The 18,351-nt window shown below is 55.3% G+C and overlaps 2 protein-coding genes across 2 annotated transcripts; one reads left to right on the top strand and one right to left on the bottom strand.

The window, feature by feature from the left end:
• Positions 1-9: 9 nt before the first annotated feature.
• GLRG_00219 (eukaryotic translation initiation factor 3 subunit 8) lies at positions 10-2,714 on the bottom strand (the record flags this gene model as incomplete). The annotated part of the gene is made up of 3 exons (XM_008090904.1): positions 10-1,275; positions 1,329-2,305; positions 2,360-2,714. 3 exons carry the CDS (start codon positions 2,712-2,714, stop codon positions 10-12), a joined length of 2,598 nt encoding a protein of 865 aa, XP_008089095.1.
• A 753-nt stretch (positions 2,715-3,467) lies between these two features.
• On the top strand, positions 3,468-10,631 carry GLRG_00218 (PROCN domain-containing protein; the record flags this gene model as incomplete). Its single annotated transcript, XM_008090903.1, has 2 exons — positions 3,468-8,095; positions 8,150-10,631. 2 exons carry the CDS (start codon positions 3,468-3,470, stop codon positions 10,629-10,631), a joined length of 7,110 nt encoding a protein of 2,369 aa, XP_008089094.1.
• Between the last annotated feature and the right edge of the window lie 7,720 nt (positions 10,632-18,351).

The following is an 18,351-nucleotide window of genomic DNA, read 5'->3' as shown; positions in this document are numbered from 1 at the left end:
TCCCCCACTCTAACCACGGACCGCGGCACCCAACGCGCCGCCCGTGAACTGGGTACCACCGGCCTGCCGTTGGGGGTTACCGCCCGTCCTCGCGCCGCCCCGGTTGCCGCCTCTCGCACCGCCGCGACCTCCGCGCCCGCCGCGCCCGCCCTGTCTCTCGAACGCGTTGGCCGAGCCCTGGGTGCGCTGCTCCAGCGTCCGCTCGTTGGTCTCGATGAGCGCGCTCGCCTTGTCTGAAAGAGTGAGGGCAAGGCTCTGCAGGCGGCTGAGCTCGACGCCCTTGCGAAAGATGACGGTCGATGTGACCTGGTCGAGGGATGCAGCGAGCTCCTCGTGGCTGATCATCTTGCTGACAATGGCAAGCACCTTGCTGGCCTCCAACTCGAACATGTCGCTGAGCGTGTCCACGGCGAGGGTGTCGTAGAAGGGGGCGTAGGTGAAGAGGTACGTGCGCAGACCCTCCTCCTGGATCTGCTTGGAGAGCATCGTCTTGATGTCCTCCGTGTTGGGCATGAGATCCCAGATCTTGATGCTGTGGATGAAGGCGGTCGACTTCTTCCACTCACCGGCCGCCAGAGACTTGGAGGCCTGCATGACGTGGTCTCTTGTGTTCTCGGGGGGGCCCGTGAAGATCTGGCGCTCGTGGTACTCGAGCATGCGGCGGTACGTCTTGCTGATGACGCGCTTCTTGACGTCGGGCGAAGAGCCGGTCTGGGCGAGCAGGGGGATCTCCAAGAGCATGCTGCACGTCAGGTAAACGCACTCGAGGAGTTCGAGGTTGATGTGCATGTGGAAGGGGAGCTGGCGCTGCTTCTCCAGCTTCTCCTGCTCAGGCGACACCTGACTGTATCTCTGGATCATGACACCCTGGGCGAGGAGCTCCTTCTGGCGACCGCTGCCGCAGATCTCCTGCAGAGTGTTCTGGGCGTCGTAGACGAGACCTTGGCGGAAGGCGCAGAGACCGACCTGGACGAGGGTACGGTTGTAGAGAATCTGGGAGAGGACGTCGAAGTTGGGGATGTTCTCTTGCAAGTGGGACATGAGCATCATGTCACGAGCCTTGTAGTACTCGTCGTGGAGGGCAAGGAAGTAGACCTGGCAGAGCATGGCGCGAGCGCGAAGAATGCCCTCGGCGTGAGTGAAGAGGTAGTTGCAGAGGACGTTGACGAGATTGCTGGCATCCTGAGCCTGGTCGCGCGGGGTGATGACGGACTCGACGTCGGAGGGGACGTTCTTCCAGCAGTTGTCCTCGAGGATCTTGACGACCTGGGCGGGCTGCAAACACAGTTAGAAAAGAGTTTACGCCACTGTGACATGCCATCACTAACCTTGAAGTAAACGTGCTCGAGGCGGCGAGTCACAATACGGTTGATGCTCTCCTGAGGAATCTCAAGGTCGGCATCCTTGAGGAGGTACTCGTAGTACAGCATGCCGCGGACAACTGTGTTGTAAAGGGCGGCCTCATCGGTGAGGCGTTCGATGTACTCGGAGGTGTGGGGGTCGATGTTTTGAAGCGAGCGGGTGAGCTCATCATCCAAACGCTCGACGTAGGAGACAATGCTTCCAGGGACCTTGATGTACTTCTGGTCCTTCTCCAACGTAGGAGGCTTCTCGTCGTCGTCCCACTCCTCGGCGTTCTCGACGACGATGTAGTCCTTGTTCTTCTCGAGGACCTCGAGGAGCTGGTTAAGCTCCTTCTCGGCGGCCTTCCAGTGCTCGATAGGCATGTAAGAAGCACCACCGGTGCCGAGGTCGAAGCGAGTAGACACGAGCGTAAGGAGAACGCGGATCTTCTGGTAGGGGGTGTTGGCGATCTCGTTGAGCTTCTCCATGATCTTGATCTGCTCCGGCTTGTCGGTGTTCTTCTTTCCGCGGGTCTCCATGATGCTGCGCAGGTGCTTGAAGATGCTCTCAGGGGTGAATTGCAGGGTGCGGCCGCCCTTTCCGACGGTGGCGAAGCCCTCGTCGTCCTCAGCGGTCTCCTCGACCGGCTCACGGTGCCGGTCAGACTTCTTGGGCTTAGGAGCGGGCTTTTCCTCCTCTTCCTCGGACTCCATGAAGCCATCGTTGTCTGCGCGGTAGGCATCGACCTGAGACTGGTAGTCCTTGATGATCTTCTTGATCTTCTGCTTGACGGCGTTCAATCCACGGGCAGTGGTCGCGTTCATCTTCTTGGGTGTGACCTTCTGCTTGGAAACGGCCTCGTTCATGTAGTCCTCAAGCTCAGCAATCGTCTTGATGTAGGCCTTGGGGGTCTTGCCGCCCTCCTGTAGTTTTGTGACCTGGCGGTTGAGCTTGTCGAATTCTATGAAATGTCAGCGCACAGTCGGGTATGCCACGACATTTCAGCGCATCTTACCTGTGGAGATAGAAGCCCAGTCACCGATCTTGCGGCCATTATCGATGAGCTTGATGGTGGCCTCCAGTTCCTCGGTGCGCTTGTCCTTGGCACTCTTGACCTTTACCCGCTCCTCGTCCTCGGAATCTTCGCTCTCTGAAGAGGCATCGCGAAGGAAACGCGAGGCACCGGCCTTTTTCCCATCATCACTGTCGTCGGAATCGGAGTCGGAGTCATCCTCCTCCTCCTCCTCCTCATCAGAGTCTTCCTCCTGGTCCTTCTCCTCCTCCTCCTCCTCCTCCTCGGAGTAGAGCTCCTCCTCGTCGGACGACGAGTCGGTGGAGCTGTCGTCTCCGCCGCGGAAAAATCGAGACATGTTGACGATCGCTTTCGGTTCGTTCAGGCGGACGATTTGGCTGATGCGACTGGGAAGCGCGGGGTCGACGGCAGTTGTATTTTGTCGTCGAACTGGTCACGGCGGCGGGGGTATAATTGTGGTGATCAAGAAATTTCAATTTGGTGGGGGATGAATTTGGCCCTTAGCGAACGACAGCTGGCAAATCCGGTCACAGGTGGCAGCGGGGTTAGACGGCACTGATGGGTGCTTGTGTGGCAAGATGCAGTGAGTCCACTCCACCAGAAAAGCTGAAAGGCCCTCCATTTGTGGCGAGTGACGGTGATTGACTGACTCAGCCATCCAGTCATCAGCCACACCCCTCCACCTGCCGGACTTTCTCAAGCACCGTCTTCGAAGCTCGCGCCCCCACGTGACCGAGTCCATCCCGAAGCGGCTTAGCGTGAGTCGACCTCCTTCCTTCCAGGACAGAGAGCTGCATACCCAAAAATTTCGATGGCGCGGCGACGTTTGTTGTCGATGAACTCATCAAACATCGCCTAATACCAACAACACCAACATCCCGACTTCGGTCGTTGCTGTGGAATTCTGCAAGGCCAGTTTATCATATTTCTATACGCACCCAGTTTCAGGCCGAGATCGAACATCTACCGGAATTGCACTGCGCCTTCAATCACGACTGTCGCGTCTTGAAGGTCGCGCCTGCGACTCGTCGATTTTGACGACTTCCCACGCACGCACGCGAGACGAGGCCACCACCACCACCGAGTCGATATGTCCTTTCCACCACCTCCTCCCCCTGGATGGGGTCCCCCGCCGCCGCCGCCTCCTCCCCCATCATCGTCCCTCCCTCCGCCGCCAGCTGCACCAGCTCCCCCGCCGCCGGGGTATCGCCCCCCGACCGATCCCCAGATCGCCAAGTTCGCTCAAAAGAAAAGGGAATGGCTTCGCAACCAGCGTAACCGGTTCGGCGAGAAGCGCAAGGGTGGTTTTGTCGAAACACAGAAGGCTGATATGCCACCAGAGCATTTGCGTAAGATCGTCAAGGATATCGGCGATGTGTCGCAAAAGAAATACACGAGCGACAAGCGCAGCTACTTGGGCGCGTTGAAGTTCATGCCTCACGCCGTCATGAAGCTTCTCGAGAACATGCCCATGCCATGGGAGTCGGACCGAAAGGTCAAGGTCCTGTACCATGTTAACGGTTGTTTGACGCTGGTCAACGAGATTCCCAGAGTCATTGAGCCCGTCTTTTTTGCGCAGTGGGCGATGATGTGGACTTTCATGAGGAAAGAAAAGGCCGACAGGCGCCTGTTCAAGCGCATGCGATTTCCTCCTTTCGATGACGAGGAGCCCCCTCTGTCATGGTCCGAGAACATCGAAGACGTTGAACCCCTGGAACCCATTCAGATGGAGCTCAACGAGGAAGAGGATGCTGCTGTGTACGACTGGTTCTACGACCACAGGCCACTCATCGATACCCCCCATGTGAATGGCGAGAGCTACCGCTCATGGAACCTCAACCTTCAGCAAATGGCCACTCTCTTCAGATTGAGTCGACCTCTTATTTCCGATGTCGTGGACAAGAACTATTTCTACCTTTTCGACCTCAAGAGTTTCCTGACCGGAAAGGCCCTGAATGTCGCCCTGCCCGGTGGACCTAGGTTCGAGCCTCTCTACAAGGACATTGACCCGAACGACGAGGACTTTGGAGAGTTCAACGCCATCGATCGAATCATCTTCCGAAACCCCATTCGGACCGAGTTCCGCGTCGCATACCCATATCTCTACAACTCACTCCCTCGAAGCGTCCACCTCGCGTGGCACTCGCATCCCCAGGTCGTGTTCGAGAGGTCAGACAACCCAGATCTCCCTGCGTTCCATTTCGACAGGAGAATCCACCCCATCTCTTCGCGTGCGGTTGCGCCAAGGAACCTTACAGTGAGTCACGAGGACGAGCTGTTCGGCCCTGGCAGCAATGAAGAGCCGGAAGACGAGGCTTTGGAGCTTCCTGCCGGGTTCGAGCCCTTCTTGGCGGACGAGGACCTGACAAACGAGGACACCGCATCAGCCATCGAGCTGTGGTGGGCTCCGTTCCCGTTCAACCGTCGATCAGGCCGCATGGTGCGAGCACAGGATGTCCCTCTCATCAAACAGTGGTACCTCGAGCACCCTCCTTCAGACAAGCCGCCAGTCAAGGTTCGCGTTTCTTACCAGAAACTTCTCAAGAACTACGTCTTGAACGAACTTCACAAGAAGAAGCCCAAGTCGCAGCAAAGCCAGAATCTGATGCGCAACCTCAAGCAAACAAAGTTCTTTCAGCAGACTGAAATCGACTGGGTAGAAGCAGGTCTTCAGGTTTGCAGGCAAGGATTCAATATGCTTAACCTTCTTATCCACCGCAAGAACCTTACCTACCTTCACCTCGATTACAACTTCAACCTCAAGCCTGTCAAGACCTTGACTACCAAGGAGCGAAAGAAATCGCGTTTCGGAAACGCTTTCCATCTCATGCGTGAAATTCTGCGCTTGACAAAGTTGATCGTGGATGCCCAGGTTCAGTACCGACTTGGCAACATTGACGCATTCCAGCTTGCCGACGGTATTCTGTACGCCTTCAACCATGTCGGACAGCTTACCGGTATGTACCGTTACAAATACAAGCTCATGCACCAAATCCGTTCCTGCAAGGATTTGAAGCACTTGATCTACTACCGCTTCAACTCGGCGCCTGTCGGCAAGGGTCCCGGTTGCGGTTTCTGGGCCCCCGCGTGGCGAGTCTGGCTTTTCTTCATGCGAGGTATTATCCCTCTGCTCGAGAGATGGCTCGGTAACCTTCTGTCCCGTCAATTCGAGGGTCGCCACAGCAAGGGCGTGGCCAAGACCGTCACAAAGCAGCGCGTGGAGTCACATTTCGACCTTGAACTGCGTGCGTCTGTCATGGCTGACCTGATGGACATGATGCCTGAGGGCATCAAGCAAAACAAAGTCAACACTGTTCTCCAGCACCTGTCCGAGGCGTGGAGATGTTGGAAGAGTAACATCCCCTGGAAGGTTCCTGGCCTTCCCGCACCCATCGAGAACATCATTCTGCGTTACGTCAAGGCTAAGGCTGACTGGTGGATTTCGGTGGCTCACTACAATCGTGAGCGTATCCGCCGTGGTGCCACTGTCGATAAGACGGTTGCGAAGAAGAACGTCGGTCGTCTGACTCGCCTCTGGTTGAAGGCCGAGCAGGAGAGGCAGCACAACCACATGAAGGACGGCCCTTACGTCTCGTCCGAGGAGGCCGTGGCGATTTACACGACCACCGTCCACTGGCTGGAGTCGCGCAAGTTTTCTCCCATTCCTTTCCCCTCGGTATCTTACAAGCACGACACCAAGATTCTCATTCTTGCATTGGAGCGCTTGCGAGAGGCATACTCTGTCAAGGGCCGCCTCAACCAGAGCCAGCGCGAAGAGCTAGCTTTGATTGAACAAGCATACGACAGCCCTGGTACTACGCTGGAGCGTATCAAGCGCTTCTTGCTCACGCAGCGTGCCTTCAAGGAAGTGGGTATCGACATGAACGACAACTACAGCACCATCAACCCTGTTTACGATATCGAGCCTATTGAGAAGATTAGCGATGCCTATCTCGATCAATACCTCTGGTATCAAGCCGACCAGCGTCACCTCTTCCCTGCGTGGATCAAGCCCTCAGACTCTGAAGTCCCGCCGCTTTTGACATACAAGTGGGCACAGGGAATTAACAATCTCGACAAGGTTTGGGAAACCGAGAACGGAGAATGCAATGTTATGATCGAAACGGAACTATCCAAGGTTTACGAGAAAATTGAGTTGACGCTTCTCAACTCCCTCCTCCGATTGATCATGGATCACAACCTTGCGGATTACATCACTGCGAAGAACAACGTCCAGTTGACATACAAGGACATGAATCATGTCAACAGCTATGGTATGATTCGTGGCCTGCAGTTCTCCGCCTTCGTCTTCCAATACTACGGCCTCGTCCTCGATCTCCTTCTCCTTGGCCCTCAGCGAGCCAGCGAGATTGCGGGTCCCCCTCAGAGCCCCAATGACTTCCTTCAGTTTCGAGACAAGGAGACCGAGACGAGGCATCCCATCCGTCTGTACACTCGCTACATTGACAAGATCTGGGTCTTTTTGCGCTTCACCGCGGACGAGTCGCGAGATCTCATCCAGCGATTCCTTACGGAGCAGCCTGATCCCAACTTTGAAAATGTTATCGGATACAAGAGCAAAAAGTGCTGGCCTCGTGACTCTCGCATGCGTCTCATGAGACACGATGTCAACCTGGGCAGGGCAGTCTTCTGGGATCTCAAGAACAGATTGCCCCGTTCCGTCACCACCATCGAATGGGACGACAGCTTTGCCAGTGTCTACAGCCGCGACAACCCCAACCTCTTGTTCTCCATGTGCGGTTTCGAGGTCCGCATCTTGCCCAAGTGCAGAAATCAGAATGATGACTTCTCTGTCAAGGACAGTGTCTGGTCTTTGGTAGATAATACCAGCAAAGAAAGGACAGCTCACGCGTTCCTTCAGGTTACGGAGGAGGACATCCAAAAGTTCAACAACCGCATCCGCCAGATTCTCATGTCGTCTGGATCCACGACATTTACCAAGATCGCCAACAAGTGGAACACTGCTCTGATTGCGCTCTTTACATACTACCGCGAGGCGGCAGTGTCAACTGTCAGTCTGCTTGACACGATTGTCAAATGTGAGACGAAGATTCAGACAAGAGTCAAGATCGGACTAAACTCGAAGATGCCGTCTCGTTTCCCCCCGGCTGTGTTCTACACCCCCAAGGAATTGGGAGGTCTAGGCATGATTTCCGGTTCTCACATCTTGATCCCCGCTAGTGACAAGCGGTGGTCGAAGCAGACAGATACCGGTGTTACTCACTACCGCGCCGGTATGACGCATGACGAGGAGACGCTCATCCCCAACATTTTCCGATACATCATCCCCTGGGAGGCCGAGTTCATTGACTCTCAGCGAGTCTGGACAGAGTACTCTCAGAAGCGTATGGAAGCGAACCAGCAAAACCGCCGTCTGACTCTGGAGGACTTGGAGGACAGCTGGGATCGTGGTCTACCGCGTATCAACACCCTCTTCCAGAAGGACAGAAGCACCCTGAGTTTCGACAAGGGCTTCCGCGCCCGAGCCGAGTTTAAGATCTACCAGCTCATGAAGAATAACCCGTTCTGGTGGACTAGTCAGAGACACGACGGAAAACTTTGGAATCTGAACGCGTACCGCACTGATGTCATCCAGGCGTTGGGTGGTGTTGAAACCATCCTTGAGCATACACTTTTCAAGGCAACTGGATTTCCGTCCTGGGAGGGCTTGTTCTGGGAGCGAGCGTCAGGATTCGAGTAAGTAGTGGCATTTCTTACTCTCATGAACGTGTGCTAACAGCTTTTGGCTAGGGAATCGATGAAATTCAAGAAGTTGACCAACGCCCAGCGATCCGGTCTCAACCAGATTCCGAACCGTCGCTTCACCCTCTGGTGGTCTCCTACGATCAACAGAGCCAACGTTTACGTTGGTTTCCAAGTCCAGCTGGATCTTACCGGTATCTTCTTGCACGGCAAGATTCCTACGCTGAAGATCTCGCTTATCCAGATCTTCCGTGCGCATTTGTGGCAAAAGATCCACGAGTCCGTGGTGATGGACTTGTGTCAGGTCTTTGACCAGGAGCTTGAGTCTCTGGGTATCGAGACGGTTCAGAAGGAGACGATCCATCCCAGAAAGTCGTACAAGATGAACAGTTCTTGTGCCGACATTCTGCTCTTCGCCAGCCACAAGTGGAACGTCACTCGACCCTCCCTGTTGTTCGACACCAAGGATGTCATCGAGCCCACCACGACAAACAAGTTCTGGGTTGATGTCCAGTTGAGATATGGTGATTACGATTCTCACGACATCGAGAGATACACCCGTGCGAAGTACCTCGACTACACCACCGACAGTGCCAGTATCTATCCCTCGGCAACTGGTCTCATGATCGGTATCGATCTGGCGTACAACCTGTACTCCGCATACGGCATGTACTTCCCCGGTCTCAAAGTCCTCATCCAGCAGGCCATGGCCAAGATTATGAAGGCCAATCCTGCGTTGTATGTCTTGAGAGAGCGTATCCGCAAGGGTCTGCAGCTTTACGCCTCTGAGAGCAACCAGGAGTTCCTGAACTCTCAGAACTACTCTGAGCTCTTCAGCAACCAGACGCAGCTGTTCATTGATGACACCAACGTCTACCGTGTGACTATCCACAAGACCTTTGAGGGCAACCTGACCACCAAGCCTATCAACGGAGCCATCTTCATCTTCAACCCCAAGACCGGTCAGTTGTTCTTGAAGATTATTCACACCAGCGTCTGGGCTGGTCAGAAGCGTCTTGGGCAGTTGGCGAAGTGGAAGACGGCCGAAGAAGTGGCGGCACTTATCCGGTCTCTGCCCGTGGAAGAGCAGCCGAAGCAGCTCATCGTTACCCGCAAGGGTCTGCTGGATCCTTTGGAGGTCCATCTGCTTGACTTCCCCAACATTTCCATCAGAGCCTCTGAGCTGCAGCTACCCTTCCAGGCTGCCATGAAAGTCGAGAAGCTCGGTGACATGATCCTGCGTGCCACCGAGCCGCAGATGGTGCTCTTCAATCTCTACGACGAATGGCTCAAGAGCATCTCGTCGTACACGGCCTTCTCGCGTCTGATCTTGATTCTGCGTGCTCTGCACGTCAACCCGGACAAGACGAAGCTCATTCTCCGCCCGGACAAGACGGTCATCACCCAGGACCACCACATCTGGCCTACGCTGTCCGACGAGGACTGGATCAAGGTCGAAACGCAACTGCGTGACCTCATCCTGAATGACTACGGCAAGAAGAACAACGTCAACGTGTCCAGTCTGACGAGCAGTGAAGTCCGAGATATCATCCTGGGTATGGAGATTTCTGCGCCTTCGATGCAACGCCAGCAGGCAGCAGAGATCGAAAAGCAACAGCAAGAGCAACAGCAGTTGACGGCAGTGACGACAAAGACGCAAAACATACACGGGGAGGAGATCATTGTCACGACGACGTCACAGTTTGAGCAGCAGACGTTCGCGTCCAAGACGGAATGGCGCACGCGTGCCATCGCCACGTCGAACCTCCGCACCAAGGCCAACAACATCTACGTCTCGTCCGTTGACAACGACCTCGACGACGTGACGTACGTAATGCCCAACAACATCCTCAAGCGCTTCATCACCATCTCGGACCTCCGTGTCCAGGTCGCCGGCTACCTGTACGGCTCTTCGGCGCCCGACAACGACCAGGTCAAGGAGATCAAGTGCATCGTCATGATCCCTCAGATTGGCGGTCTTCGCAACGTGCAACTCCCGCAGCAGCTGCCGCAACACGAGTTCCTCGAGGACATGGAGCCGCTCGGCGTCATCCACACGGCCTCGGGCTCAGAGTTGCCGTACATGTCCGCCGCGGACGTGACGGAGCACGCACGTCTCCTCGATGCGCACCAGGAATGGGACAAGCACAACACGGTGACGGTCAACGTCGCCTTCACGCCCGGTAGCGTCTCCCTGTCTGCCTGGGGCCTGACGCCGCAGGGCTACAAGTGGGGTGCTGAGAACAAGGATACACAGAGCGACCAGCCACAGGGTTTCACAACGGTCATGGGTGAGAAGCGCAAGCTGCTCCTCAGCCCGCGCTTCCGCGGCTTCTTCCTCGTGCCCGAGAACAACATGTGGAACTACAGCTTCATGGGATCGGCCTTTGCCGGCATGGAAAAGAAGTCGATTCACGTCAAGCTCGACACTCCGCTGCCCTTTTACAGCGACCAGCACCGTCCTGTGCACTTCCACAGCTTCGCCGAGCTCGAGGACATTTGGGTCGACCGTACCGACAACTTTGCCTAAAACGGCCACTTGCGTGCTCGCCAGAAATTGGGTACTTCCTGTTCGTAGGGCATTGGACTTTGCGACGTCGGGATGGCCGACACGACACATACTGAAACACAAAATGGGCAAAGACGGGGAGGATTCGAATCATTGAGAAAACTTAATGCATTGTAACTGTTACTTTTTAAGGGAGGCGGGCGGGGGGGCCGATGGAGGGTGGAGGGGACGGTGAATAGAAACGTTTCCCATAGAACGTGCTCACGAGGGGGGAGAGAGGGGAATGGAGGGGAGAGGGGCCATGACCTCTTGTGTGATTAGGCAATAGGCGTTGACGGTTTTTTTGATTTTTTTCTTGGCAAAGCCCGGGCCGCGAAGCCGACTGTACTTTTTTTTTGTCCTCTGTACCCAAGTATTTTAAATCAAGAAAAGAGGAACTCCCACCTTCTGCGACCAACCCATGGTCCATGGCCCGTCATCAGAGTGACATTTGACCCCGTCACGTCGTAGGGATGAACCATGATCGGTTTGGACAGAAAACGCGCCGTATGTGAGCCGCCGCATGAGAACAGAGACGCGTCACGGACAAAAAAACGGCAAAGTATGAAGATGATGGGGGGGGAGGGGGGTTAGAGTTTACGTCTTTTCTCTCTCTGCGAATTGCTCTCAGAGCCATACCGTCCGCGCCGTCTGTTCCTGCCGGCCATTGTTCCGACTCCGCCGTCGTCTCTCCTTCTCTCTTGGGCCAGGGTCTCTCGGGGTACCCGGTGGGGCGGGGCAAGGAAAGACAGGGACAAGCCCAAAAGGGGCAAGGCCAGGGCTAGAGAAGATCGGGAAAGGGAAGGAAAAAAAGAAAAAGAAAAAAAAGAATATCCCACAGGTATGGTTCTCACAACAACTGCGTCCCCATATGGCACCCCGTCATATACGGCTCACTGAGTTGGGAACGGTATCCCGTCACGGCTACGGCGCGGTGTACCATGAATTAGAAACCCCCGTCAACCTTCCCCTCCCAAGGTTCTCCCTAAGGCTCCCCCCTCCATGCAGCTGCTCATCTGGTAGATAGAGCCCAGGCTATGCAAGGAAGGGACCCTGCTTTTTTTTTTTTTTTTGGGTGCATGCGGCGGCTTCAATGCAGGTACGGCGGCTGCCGAGAAGTCGAAATGTGATGACCAGAAAGGAGTATCCTGTGGGCTCATCATGTCGGCGCGGAGCTACGGTAATCAACAAGGAAGGGAACTGCATCATGCGTAAAGAGTGGTTATCATAACTCAACATCCGGCGGTGGGGAGGGGGGGCTGATGTCGTTCATTCTAGGTAACTAGGTAGGCAGGTGCCGCATTGGCTACGTTATCTCGGTCGATTTAGTGCGTCTTGCGGTGGTGGTGGTGGTGGTGGTGGTGGTGGGTGGTGATACCAGGCTGTGTGCCGTGGGCGACGGGCCCAACCGACCGTTGGGGATTTTGTCGCGTCGATGCTTTTTCTATGTATGGATGGCGTCAACTGCAAAGGGCAAGGCGGCGGGAAGGCCGTTGAAGATGGTGGGCAGTCTAATCGCTGATTCAGCGGGTAGATGGCCCGGGCAAATTTGGAGATTTCATGCATCAATGCGCCGGGGGCGAGTTTAACAAAAGATCCTCCTCCCTCCTTCCCCTTGTGTGTTTTTTTTTTTTTTTTTTATCTTTTTGCATGACCTGTCCTCTGCTCCGAGAGCGGAAGATGCTCGGCACAGATGTGATAGAAATGGCCCCTGGGATCGATCTGAACCGGCTAGGTCGGACGAAGTCTTGCGAAATATTGGGGCCTGGGGTACGTTGGCGTGAGCATCATACGTAACAAACGCGTCGTTTTCAATATCAAGGCAGCGTGATTGCAATATTGGCATGGGATAAGGAACTTGTTTCTCCGTTTCCCTCGGGGGGGGGGGGGGGGGGGGGGGCTTTTCGTAGTGTAACATGTGTTGCTGAGATTGTGGTCACGGAACAAAACGTCATCGCGATGCGGCATCCTAACATATAATGCCGGGATGTGCTTAAGGATGCGGCTGAGAATGGCGATTGACTCCGTGTTGGGTGTCTCTTTGGCCCAGGCCGCTGGGAATGGGGGCCGGTCCTGACGTCCTCGTTGGACGGACAAGGGTTTTGGTTCATAAGATGAAATAAAAAAAGCAAAGTGTGGCGAGGCGGGGATGTTTTTGGTCGGGGGGGCTTGATTGGCGCCCGAGAGACTATCGACGCTGCAAGCCAGCAGGACCGCGTGGAATGAGCCACAGCCAGGCGGGCGCATGAAAACCTCGAAATGACATCTAGGTCGATCCCCGTCGGTCTATCGGGAGTTTACCTATGTCTATACTCAATCGGGCAGCAGCCTCGACAGCAAGGTCGGGACGAACTATTGTGCTTGGCCAGTGGAGATGAAGCAGCAGCCTGGAAATGGATATGGGCTTTGCCTTTTGGCTCTGGGTTCCAACTCGTGTGAAATAGAAGCGAGTATATCCTTCTCTCGGCACTATGGGATTGCGCTTCTAGATTCCAGGTTTACGAGGGCTAATCCGAGGATCGGGTGCCGTCTCACATTTCAATCGCTTGACCCGAAGCGCAGCAAATGATTGTGGGTAAATCAAACGTTTTCCAGGGGGTTACTGTCGCGGATCTCAGGAGACGCTCCAACTCGCGACACCACTTGCCAGGTTAACCTTCAGCCGCCAGGGGTGGGTGTTATGATCTGGCTCTGGTTTTCTGTGGCTTGCCAAAGGCGTAAACATTGGCTGCATCTCCCCACAAACTCGAGACTGGGTGGCTGGGTACGGATAGAGTACCTACACATAGACAGCGAGCATCATACGACTGAATTCCTTACGAGGGATGGCGGTGACCCTGCGCCCCAGTCCAGCCATAGTGAGCTTCCATGGGCATGTATCGCCTCCGCTCAAAGCTTGATAACCTTTCTCGCGCTTGGCAGTTTGGTCTCCCGCTCGGCAGAAGCCGCCATCCTATGTCTTCGGCAGCAATCTGACCAGGGGTTTTTTTGTAATTCTTTACCTTGTCTCCAACACCCCGCATAGTGCAACCCTCACCACCCTTGCACCCTAGGTCGTCTCTCTCCCCTAGGTACACGGCACACTTCCGAAGTCAATTAGTTTACCGTGTCCGAGTCTCGCACAGCTCTCCTCTCCATTCATGCCTGGGCGGGCTGCTTAACATTTCACCTTGTCTCGGACAACCGTCGCTTCCGTCCACCCTTTTTCTTCCTAAACTCGCTTCGGGCCCTGCTGCCGCTTGGCTCGTACATATACTATGTAGGGGTTAGTAGAAGCCTGCTGGAACTTTGGAAGCTTCTATGTAAGGAACCCCAAGCTTGTCAGAAGCCACACCAAACTCGCCAGGTTTCTGTTCTAAACAGTAGGACAATCTTGAGAGCCACCCCCCTCCTCCTTCTCTGCAGCACGAATTATCCAGCTGGGTTCCGGGGGGGCGCGTCTCGGCCGAGACCAGGACAGCATCACTAGGCTTCCTGGTTTGAAATTCGAATATATGTACAGGCACATCGTCAGCTGTCATCCGGCATGGACCGACGATCCGGAATGGGATTTTTTTTTTTTTTTCATATAAGAAAAAAAACCCCTTCACGGTTGGTTCGAGCGCCCGAGACTGCTCAAACATGATGATCCCGGAGACGTGTGTCTTAGGACGTAAACCTTGTGGTGGAAAGGCAATGCCGAGGATACGACACAAAGCGGCGGCATGTTCGTAGCAACCCATGCAAGAGGCGCGATGTGTTGCTGTCAGTTGCTGCCACAACCCTGCCCGCCAATTCCCCTGCTGGGCCGAGCTACCGAGATGCAAGCCATGCGATGCATGCAAGACGTCAGCCAGGCATGCTGTAAGGGGGTCGGATGCAGGCTGCTGCCGGCGTGGCCGCACACATGGGGGCATAGAGAGATCCTGTTGGCTCTGGAAATCATGTTATGAAAGAGTCGAGGCTATTACCAGTACCAATCAAAGTTGATGCGGGAGCACCACAACGGGTGCAGAGGTGCCAGTGCTGATGCTGATGCTGCCAATGACGACGACGACCACGACGAAGGCAACGAATAATGCAGTACGCAAGCCCCGGCTGTTAATTCAAGATTCAATGACATCCATGTCCTAGCGACGAGCGCACGTGAAAGTTAAAGAGACGGGCCTTGGTGATGATGGAATGGAAGATAAAGGTTTCCATCCCATATCATGTCTCTGCAACCGCCCGTGTCCAAGGTTAGGACGATGACGAACCCAAGACGGCGACTCAGCTGGATCCAACGTGCCATGCTTCCCTTGGCCGACTGCCCTTTCTTGGCGCAGTGAAGGATGGATGGGAAGGAGCTTGCTTGTGACTTCTTTGAAAATTTCCATTACATGAGAAAATGATTGAATAGATCCAAGGCAAGAACGGACGGACATACGGATAGTCGGCTACCTACTCTCCGTCTCTTCTTTCCAGCCCCGCCCTACCCCTGCCATCGGATCCTCGGGGAGAGCCAAACTGCAGTGCACCGCACGCACCGCACGTCAGACTGTCAGACTGGGACGTCAAGCCAGGTATAATATCAAATAAAAAAGGGGGGACCAGGCTGACAACATGCAACGCTGTCGCGAAGAACATACACAGCCGGGCAAAGAAGAGGAGAGAGATGGGGGGGAAGGAGGAAGGAAGGAAGTAGCCCAGCACGTGAGTGGGAACTGGAGTGGGCCATGACCTGAGCGGTGTTTCCACGCTTTCCCTTAACGGCGACAAGGCTCCATCTGTCAAACCATTGTGCGCCTGCCCCTTCCTTCTCTTTGGAATAGGTTAGGAAGGTATGAGGTACGAAGTATCTATCGTATGCGCCTGCCCCTCCCCCTCTCCTCTGCCTCTCATGATGTTTGACGGCCCTTGCTTCAAGTCTTGAGGCTTGGCCCTCAATGCGAACTGTGTGCTTCTCTACCTAGTCTGCCTTGCCTGAGCCCAGCTTGACGCTACACCCAGCTCCTGAGATACGTACGGATAGGTAGATACGAGTACCTACCTAGGTGGGCCGCCGAGGCGGTCGCTCGTAAGGTCGCATAGGCAGGTACGCGACAATGTATCCGTATTACGCAGGACTAGAGTTACACCTTCCCTTTCCCGAGGCTACAAGAAAGATAGGCGCGGCCAAGACATACATGCATGGTTCACTTGCCTGCCCATCAACCTAACCATCTATGTACCTATCTTAGGTACCCAGGGCATGGGGGCGGAGTGAAAGATGATCGGTCCAGACTCCAAAAAGTATCTTTTCAACCACGTTCGTGCGCAAAGTGACTTGCAACAAGCTGCCACCAACATCATCCACTACCTAGGTATAGTAAGACTAAGAACTACGGTACCTTACCTTAGCGTACCTAGCCAAAAGATGGTCCGGTCCCGGTTGCAGGTCCAATTTGTACCTGCATCTTCGGCATCAAATCATCTCTAAATTCGCAATTTCTGCCCTCGCTCAATCATCCTCTCCATATCGCCCTGACGGTGACATGATATCCCCTTCGTGGGTCGATCCCGGCATTCTTGGCCATCCTCTCTCTGCCTTTGCACCGCCCTCTCCGCCCAGGCTGTCGCGCTTCTGCCCTGCAGTCTTCAAATCACCGCATCGTTACCACCCTCGCCCATTTCGTCCCCCCGAACCCTCTTTCGCGTATGATCGACGTCCCCGTGCCCACAAAGGTCGATGGATTTGCTTGTACAACGCCCAACCATTCGGTTCGTGTTTTACGAATCATTCGGATACCACTCCAAAGGATCCCCCTCCCTCGATTCCAAATTCCGTGAGGGGCCCCCAACAACGTCGAAGAAATAAGGTGATCAGACGCTAGAAAGCCGTCCCACTCCTTCTAGAAAGATTGTCTGGGATTCCTGGATCGCATAACTGATCTTTTAATTGCCAGGTACGCGTGAAACGCGTTTCTTTCATGCGATACCCGACCGACCCCTGCTTCAGCGTCAGTTGCCCCCTCCCCCTCTCTTCCTTGATCACTCCTGTCTCTACGAGGTAGGTAAACTACTCGGCCGGCTGCTGGGGTCTTTTGCTTCTGCTTACCTACAGGTACGCCCGACACCTACCTGGCTCTCACCGTCAGCAATTGACCCATGCTGCCGGTGTAGGGCGGTGTATGGGAGGGAGCCGGCACGCCAGCGCGCTCGTGTGGGCATCCATCCATCTGGGTATGCCTTCAAGTCTTCGAGACGAGACGAAAGGAACTTGGGCTCCAGATGGTTACGTGCACATGGGTGGGCTCCCGCCCGATTCTTCTCTGCAAACAGAACAGATGGCTAGTCGATTCGAGTGGACGTCTATCATCCCATGGTTTCGATGACAGCACCATCGTGCGGCCTGGCCGTTGAGTCGCACACGCCCCAAGCCCTAGTAATTCTCACACGCAACGCAACATGACGGCTACCCCACAAGCTCACTAGTCCCCGTCCGTCAGCTCATCAATGCTTCATCCATCCCATCTTGTCAACGCGCGTGCCGACCGCCTGGATCACCAGCCGCCGCATTTGCCGGGTTCGAACCTCAACCGTGGCACCGACCTCGTCTTCATTTCGGTCAGTTCCATTGACGGATGCGTGGGCGCTGGGTCCTGTACAGTCTCGCAGTCTCGTCTGCCCACCGTCCTGCTACATGTGAACGTCCCGTCGAGGAGGCGAAGGCCGACTGACGCGACCATTCTGCCATTCGGGACGCAAATCCCCGTGCTGAGGACGGCGTATCGATGGGCTGGCCAGGGTATTTTGCCTCCTGGGGCCACTGCTTGACCCTTCCGCGCCGCTCCCGAGGCTTTTCGACCAGGATTTCGAACGGGGGCAGGTCATCACTGCCACCGGCGGCAAAGGAGATCAGGGCGAAGGAGGGGAGAAAGGGTCCTACTCACGTTACGCCAGCCGGTCTTGGTTGTTGGGTGCGCTTCTTTTCCACCAGCAGTACGTGTGCCTTGCTCGCACACCCCTTCGGCAATCTGCCCACTAAGACGAGTGGCTGTTACAACCTTACCGCCTCACTGGTCCTATCATGTACCGGAGCGGCGATTTCTCTTTCGTCGCTCTCCTATACCCTCCCTGTGTCAGATATACCCCCTCCAGAACCGAGGCATGACTTCCCAGCGCTCAACTAGCCATTCTCGTCTTCCAAAACCTGCTGTTTGCCCCCAACCGACCCCACTGTATCCTCCAAAAAGGGCAGAACTGTTCAACCTGCGGCTCCCTGGTGTTTTCCTACCCAGAGCATACACCCCCCCGTCAAGGACGGCCCGGGGGGTTGGTGGAGAGGCTGTCAGGCCAAGGACTGGAGCTGCCGTGCGCACATACCCACGCACACATTCTCACACACTCACATACACACTCAAGAATCAACTGCCTTTGGCCAAGAGCTGGCCCCCTTGTCCCTCTTCTCTCTCCCCGGCAAAGCAGGGGGCCGAGTAGCATGGGCAGCAGTTCTGTGAACAACCCCATTATCATGCCCTTCCCAACCAGCCAGCGCATGGTAGGGCTCGTTTCAGCATCCGTCCCTCATTCGATTCAAGGTGTTTGGATTCCTTCCATGAGTTTTCCAGACCTCTCTCCCCCCTCTGGGCCGCCCTGCCTGCCTTTCCAGGGTTGAGCCGGGAAGCTTCTTAGAGTTATGAAATTGTCCTGGGCTGGCCCCCCAGGGGCCTCGTCAGTCAATCATTCTGAGCTGGCCAGTGTC

The sequence above is a fragment of the Colletotrichum graminicola genome, assembly GCF_000149035.1.
Source record: "Colletotrichum graminicola M1.001 genomic scaffold supercont1.1, whole genome shotgun sequence".
NCBI classification, from domain to species: domain Eukaryota; kingdom Fungi; phylum Ascomycota; class Sordariomycetes; order Glomerellales; family Glomerellaceae; genus Colletotrichum; species Colletotrichum graminicola.
The sequence above is the reverse complement of the archived record's forward strand: the minus strand, read 5'-3'. Positions and strand labels throughout refer to the sequence as shown.